The sequence below is a fragment of the Gossypium hirsutum genome, chromosome D12 (genome assembly GCF_007990345.1).
Source record: "Gossypium hirsutum isolate 1008001.06 chromosome D12, Gossypium_hirsutum_v2.1, whole genome shotgun sequence".
Classification (NCBI taxonomy): domain Eukaryota; kingdom Viridiplantae; phylum Streptophyta; class Magnoliopsida; order Malvales; family Malvaceae; genus Gossypium; species Gossypium hirsutum.
This window is the reverse complement of record NC_053448.1, coordinates 2,820,371-2,827,361: the sequence shown is the minus strand read 5'-3', so window position 1 is coordinate 2,827,361 and position 6,991 is coordinate 2,820,371. Positions and strand designations below refer to the sequence as shown.

Sequence of the window (6,991 nt, the reverse complement as noted above, 5' to 3'; positions counted from 1 at the left end):
AAACTAGAATATATCTCCCCCTAAGAAATAGAACCATGCTCGACCATACACTTCCCTTGTCAATATGATTGGTCATCACATTGTCCACCAAGCATACACACTCTTTCCAAAGTAATTTCAAGAAATATAGAGCATGACAAATAATCCTCACAAGTCCCATCTAGTATCAACAAAAACCACAAAAAGTAGCATAAAGAGAACACGAGATAAGAAACAAATGAACTAAAAATTAAACTTATAAAATTAGGTGTTATGTATGTTAAATTAGAAGTTATTTAGCTTCTCAAATTCTTCATAGCGGTCACTGAAAGCAGTAATATCTGCAAGCAGGAAGCATTTTAGGAGGTGAAAGTAAGAATGAGACTCTAATATCATAGAAAACTATTAGGCTAGTTGTTCAGAGTGAAAGACACCTGTGGGGCAAACAAATGTGAAGTCCAACGGGTAAAAGAAGAGAATCACATATTTCTTCCCAATGTATTCAGAGAGCTTGACCTGAAAGAATAATTCATAGTTCAGAATAGAATTGGAAAAAACATATGTAATCATAAAAAAAGAGGGAAAATTTTATTTAAGTGCCTATACTTGAGAACAATATCCACATAAGATACCTTAATGAACTCCTGGTCAAAGACGGCCTCAGCCTCAAAATCAGGGGCAGGATTTCCCACCAATGGAAGCTCACTCTGAAAGAGATGATCGAAAAATGAAACCGAATCATACATGAGAAATTATGTGGATAAAGAAATAGTTCACCATCAAAACATTCAGAATTCGTTTAGAATAAACATATCTCAAAACTAATTCTGAATTTCACTTAACATAATTTGCTCCCCTTTCTTCTTTTTCCTTTCTCCAAAAAGCTAAAATGTTTATTGAAAACAAAATAATTCATTTTAAACTAAATGATATAGATATCCATTTTCATTTGGAGCCCCCAACAAAACTCACCAAATGGAGTTAGGTTTGGCTTCCTATTTTGCCTTTACAATGGAGTCATAGACCCACATTTACAGCGCTATTCCTTGGCAACACTAATTTTTTCCATCTTTGCATTAAAATCGAAACCAGATCCAAATTTCACACTATATGAGTTAATATATGATACATTCACAATATATAATTTTATACATAACTAATGAAACAGTTAAGATAATGTGAAGCCTTATTACAAACTATTTCAAATATTTAAAAAGAAAAACTTGAACACATATTACAAAAATTAATTTTCTTAAAAAGAAAATAATGTACCTTTCAAATCTACTTTTGTATCTGCAAGAGCAGAGGCAACTTAGTACCTATGTTTCTCGTCCTGCATGGATAACCATATGCAATCACACAGGAAATTAGAAACAAATCTGAGATTCATTCAGCCTTCACGTCCAAGTAATGGTAAAGCATTTTATACTATACCTTCAAGAACAAATTTTTGCTCAATGCACCTCCCAAATTCCCAACATATTTTGCCTGATTGAGAAGAAATATTTTAGTTATATAATCCATGAATATGCTTAGGGATTCATGAGCCAAGTTAGCAGTCTTCTTTTACCTGAGCTTCAACTGTCAAAACAACGGGATGTTCATACTGGGAAAATTCTATTTGAAGCTCCTGCAAGATCCCAATCCACGTACCAGTCACTAAAGAAGAGGGTACAAAAGCATAACCACCATAACTAAAGCAAGGCCATGATTATGATTATGAACCCATATCGAAGTCTGCTACTCTGTTACATCTTTCTACTAGAAACCAAATAAAAGAACTTGCCAAAACAAATCCAACCACCATATCGAAGGATACAGAATTTGAGCATTTATGGTATTTCTAGGTTTTCTAAGCATTTTCTTTTCAATTTCTACATTCACTTGAATAGGTTCTGTTCTTAAATCTTAAGTAACAGCTAAAGCTATAATTCAATCAAAATTTGAAGGAGGAAACACTAACCTCTCGGATTGAACTCACGGCATGGAGAGAAAATTTATTTGTTCTTTCTTCCTTTCTTTGCCGTCTGGGAGAGATGAGAATGACCAAATCTGTTGTTTCATCTTTCCTTTTATGTTCTCATAATAATAATAATAATATAAATCCTTTTCTAATCATAAATCTAATGGCCATTATTGATTCATAAATATGTTAGTGGACTTCAATGGCTAAAATCAATATCATCCACTAACTACTGCCTCCGACTCATAGCTTTGATTAATAACTCACCTAATCCTCCTAATGTTTACTACTTCTTCAATTTAGTCTTTATACTATACTTACTAATTTCTTTAATCATTTTCATCTCAATTCTCATTCTCGCCCCGGAAACTTCTTGGTTTAATTTTTCAGAAATTTTCAGTTTAAACAATTCGATCTCAAAGTCGAATTTTTCTACACCGGTGAAAAAACAAGTTGTTACAATGCCACGTAATATTTGGCATGTTTTAATAATGACATGACTTAATTGATATAACAACAATAGTTTAGAGACCAATTCTGAACAATGGTCATAATTTGTCATAGTTTCCTTTCTATATTTATAAAATTTTGACTCATTTACTAACACATTTATTTTGACCTGAGTTTTTGTCCAAGAACATTTGATTAAAAAATAAACAAAACAAAACAAAAAAAGATAAATAAAAAATAAATAAGTCCATCTTACAAACCCAAAAATACAGGAAAATAAAAATGAATAGTATGTAATATATTCGGCTATAAAAGCCATAATAACACATGTATCTATTTATAGACAATTAAAATAACTTATAGACTATATATGTTCTCTATGCTTCTTGGTGAATGCTAGCACATTGACTGAATTATATCAATGATAATAGATGGTAAAGACACGAAATTTTGTGGAGGGAGATAGTAGCTTAGCAACAAAAGCTGTTTGGGACGATGAGTTGACGTTGATATTTTGTGAACTTTGCGTGAATGAAGTCAATGCTGGCAATAGACCGACAACTCATCTAAACTCAAAGGGATGGGAAAATGTCATTGCTCTTTTTCAAGCAAAAACGGGAAAAAATTATGGAAAACCTCAATTGAAAAATAAGTGGGATACATTAAAAAAAGAATGGAGGTTATGGAAGGAGTTGCTTAAGGAATCTACAGGTATTGGATGGTGTCCATTTAAAAAGACGGTCGATGCTACCGAAGAGTGGTGGGCTGAAAAAATACAGGTTAGTGTTAACTTTATCATTATTTTAATGCATAAAGTTTATTAAAATTATTAATTTACAGTTATAAAAATCTTAGTATAACATTTAACGTTTAACATATTATGTAGGAAAATCCTGATTTTAAAGGATTTAAGAAGAAAGGAATTGAACCACGATTAAATGAGTTAATATGGCAAATGTTTGGTGGCATTGTAGCCACTGGAGAGAACGCATGGGCACCTTCGTCTGGTGTTCTTCCACCTGGGGTTCCTATGGGAGATGATGCACCTAATGAGGGATTTGGTGATTCAGATGAACATAGTAACGAGAATGAAGATATTCCCCCTGATGAGGTACCATCAAACCCTTCTCATGAAATCCCTAATCGAAGAAAGCAAACACTTGGGGCTGTACACGGTAAGGGAAAAAAGTCAAGTTCAAGTAGAAAATCATCAAGAAATACATTAACTACTCAGATTGAGAAATTGTGTGAGAGTATGGCTAGTCCAAGGAAGTCAGTGAATGAAATTATTTTTCCTCACTCTCAATATACTATTTCAAATGCAATGGATGCTTTGCGTGCTTTGGGAGATGAAATTCCAAAAAGAGATGAACTGTACTATTTTGCCACCAAAATGTTCCAAATACCGGTGAAACGAGAAATGTTTTTGAACTTAGATCCAGATGATAGGGTTTGGTGGCTTCGACGTGAGTATGCTAAACAAAATCCAATCGCATCATTTTCATCCTTGGTAGCAACATCCTCATTTCCCTTCCAACCATAGCATCAACCACCTCCACCATCAGCTCCTTAGAAATATTATTGTAATATAACTATACTACTTTTTTATATGTAAAACTAATGTATGCTACTTTTTATGTTTGGTATTTTTATGTTATGCTTTTAATCAAGTTTCTGTGTTGTATAGAATGTCACGAAATATTAATTTACTTACATTTGATTACCATTTCAGGTTATGGATGAATTTAACAATATATATAATAGTTTTGATATGAATTATGATACATCTGAATTAAGTGAAGAAGCTCAACGAAGAATAGCCACAATTGTTACGCAAGTTGAGCACAACAATTATCATAATGAGGAAGAATATGTGTTAAGCAGTGTATTGGTACACCACGAAACTTATTTCACTATGCAACCACGTATGGATTCAAATTATACTGGTCAAATGTGGGTGGACGAAGTATTAGATGGGCACGATGATCGTTGCATGATTAGTTTTAGGATGCCAAAAAATATATTTCACAGATTGTTGCATGATTTGCAAACAAATTATGGCTTAAAGAATGGGAAAGTATCAGCGATGGAGAAGTTAGCATTATCATTGTACATTCTTGGAAATAGAGAATCAAATTCAAATGCAACAGAGCGATTTCAACGATCTGGGGAAACTGTTAGTCGAATTTTTACTGATATGTTGCATATATTTGCTCGAATGGGAATAGACACGATTAAACCCATTGAAGGTCAATTCGAGGAAGTACCGAACCATATTCGACATGATACAAGATATTGGCCTCACTTTAAGGTAAAATTTACACAATCTTTATATTTTTAAAACATAAATTATTTCTAACTTTTATCTCATTAAATGTATTTATTTTAAAGGATTGTATTGGGGCCATAGATGGAACACACATAAAAGCATGCATTTCGCCTTCTTCTCAAATACCTTATATCGGACGGAAAGGTGAACCAACTCAAAATATTATGGCAGCTTGTGACTTCAACATGTGCTTTATTTTTGCATTTCCTGGTTGGGAAGGAATAGCACATGATAGTAGAATTTTTTTACAAGCAATTAGAAAGCAAGAGTTGAAGTTTCCACACCCTCCACCAGGTCGAACTTTAATTTTTTAATTACTTTTTGCATAAAAAATATTAAAATTTTTAATTTATTTTTAAACTTGATCTTATGTTTTACTTTTTTTGCAGGAAAATATTATCTTGTGGATTCCGAATATCCACAAATGGCAGGTTTTCTAGGTCCATATAGGGGGGAACGATATCATTTACCTGATTTTCGTCGAGGTAATCATCAAGTATCTGGAAAAAAAGAAATCTTTAATCATGCCCATTCTTCGTTACGCTCTGTGATTGAACGAACATTTGGAGTGTGGAAAAAAAATGGCCAATATTAAGAGATATTCCAAGTTATTCATTCAACAAGCAAGTTTTAATAGTTATTGCAACAATGGTTTTGCATAATTACATTCGAAGACATGCTTGGTCAAATGATGAGGATTTTCGAGAATTTGAGAATATACCAGACATGCCAGTCTCTTCAAGCCAGTTTGACAGAGGTGAATCGAGTTCTTCTAACAGAGAAAGTGACCTTGAAATCACAATGTTAAGGGAAACCATTGCAACTAGTTTAATGAATCAATATTTGTAAACACATTTTGTATCATAACCTAATTTCTAGTAATAATGAAACTTGTTATGTCTTATGTTACTATATTTTTTTATTAAAAATCATCCGTTTAGATACTTCAAAATTAGATCCAAGTATAATGTTATTATTTGTGAAAATAATATTTATCATTGTTATAAAAAATATTTAATTATAACTATAAAAAAAATTAAAAATAATTATCATTTTATCTAATAAATAATTTAAATTAATTATATAATTTATTAAAATATTGGAAGATACATTTTAATATTTTATTAAATGATTTTGCATATTTTAATAATTTTAAAAATATAAAATAATTTAAATAACTTCTATTATATATCAATTCTAATCTGATGTCCTTAATAGTCATTTTTCATTCTCACCTCACCGCTACAGCTGCGTTTGAATCCAAACACACACTCCACCATTGTTTCTAATCTCACCGCTACAGTACCCAATCTCACCGCTACAGTAACTAATCTCACCGCCACCGCTGTTTTTAACCTCACTGGAGGTAAACACACCGCCCATCCAAACTAGCCATTAGCCAATTCAATTTGTAATATAAAATTAACCAAGTGAAAATTAATCCCATTATGCATACTTCATTTACCTAAATTTAGTCATTCTTACTAATGCTCATAATGTTTCCCTAACCATCCATCGACTTAAAACGTGTCATTAGGCATGAAAAACAATCGTAAGCCAATTATGCACATAATCAAACATATTACCCCACATACATATCGAATTACCACAATCCATAGATCAAAATCCAAATGAACAATAAAACCTAACATCCTTATTACACTAACCAAATATATTAAAATATCAAGTCAAAAACATTAACAACAAAATACTTAAATGAGTGTCCCTATGCCACCATAAAACAAAAAATGTACCAAAAATTTAATTTTAATACAATTTTGGCTTCCAAGACTTTCAATAATCCCCCAACGTCGTTGTCCTCTCTCTGATATCAACTGTCTCTTGAAAATCAAATAAACTCAAATAATAAGCTTACTAAGCCTAGTGTGGCCTCAAGGTGCACACAATGCACACACAATCATATTAGCCGGGACATACTCATTATTTATGTGCAACCAATATTAATCATATCATACTCAATTTGACATTACGTCATGCTCAATTATATAGATATCAATTTAAAACATTTTTTCAATATACAACAAAGCAACACTTCTAAGACACTTCTGAATGTCCTATATCATGCCAACTATATCAAATGGTTTTCACATGTATACAAGATTATTTATTCAATCCAATCATTTTCAAATCCAATCATGCATATGTATCATCATACACATATTACGTACAATGACTTACTCACATCATTATACTTCACTTATTTATCTCAACACAATTAGAATCGACAAGTATGCACTTAACATATCATT

The 6,991-nt window shown here is 31.9% G+C and overlaps 1 protein-coding gene and 1 long non-coding RNA gene across 4 annotated transcripts; one reads left to right on the top strand and one right to left on the bottom strand.

Moving 5' to 3' along the window:
* Positions 1–412: 412 nt before the first annotated feature.
* Positions 413–2,021, bottom strand: LOC107944323 (uncharacterized). 3 transcript variants are annotated; one of them, XR_005922223.1, is made up of 6 exons: positions 1,943–2,017; positions 1,550–1,609; positions 1,414–1,467; positions 1,252–1,312; positions 612–686; positions 413–495 (listed from the first exon to the last, which is right to left on the bottom strand). It is a non-coding gene; the product is annotated as an uncharacterized lncRNA (long non-coding RNA). The 3 variants fall into 3 exon arrangements; XR_005922222.1 differs by lacking the exon at positions 1,943–2,017 and having other exon boundaries at positions 1,550–1,700; XR_001696189.2 differs by lacking the exons at positions 1,252–1,312; positions 1,414–1,467; positions 1,550–1,609 and having other exon boundaries at positions 1,943–2,021.
* Positions 2,022–2,823: 802 nt separating this feature from the next.
* On the top strand, positions 2,824–4,084 carry LOC121224475 (L10-interacting MYB domain-containing protein-like). Its single transcript, XM_041107876.1, has 2 exons — positions 2,824–3,171; positions 3,279–4,084. Exons 1-2 carry the CDS (start codon positions 2,824–2,826, stop codon positions 3,933–3,935), a joined length of 1,005 nt encoding a protein of 334 aa, XP_040963810.1. The 3' UTR covers positions 3,936–4,084.
* Positions 4,085–6,991: the final 2,907 nt, after the last annotated feature.

Excerpts from the sequence above, each read along its gene's own strand:
- LOC121224475 (XM_041107876.1), top strand. The coding sequence starts at position 2,824 with ATGGTAAAGACACGAAATTTTGTGGAGGGAGATAGTAGCTTAGCAACA. Across the intron at positions 3,172-3,278 it reads GGTGGGCTGAAAAAATACAG|GAAAATCCTGATTTTAAAGG; the intron begins GTTAGTGTTAAC and ends CATATTATGTAG.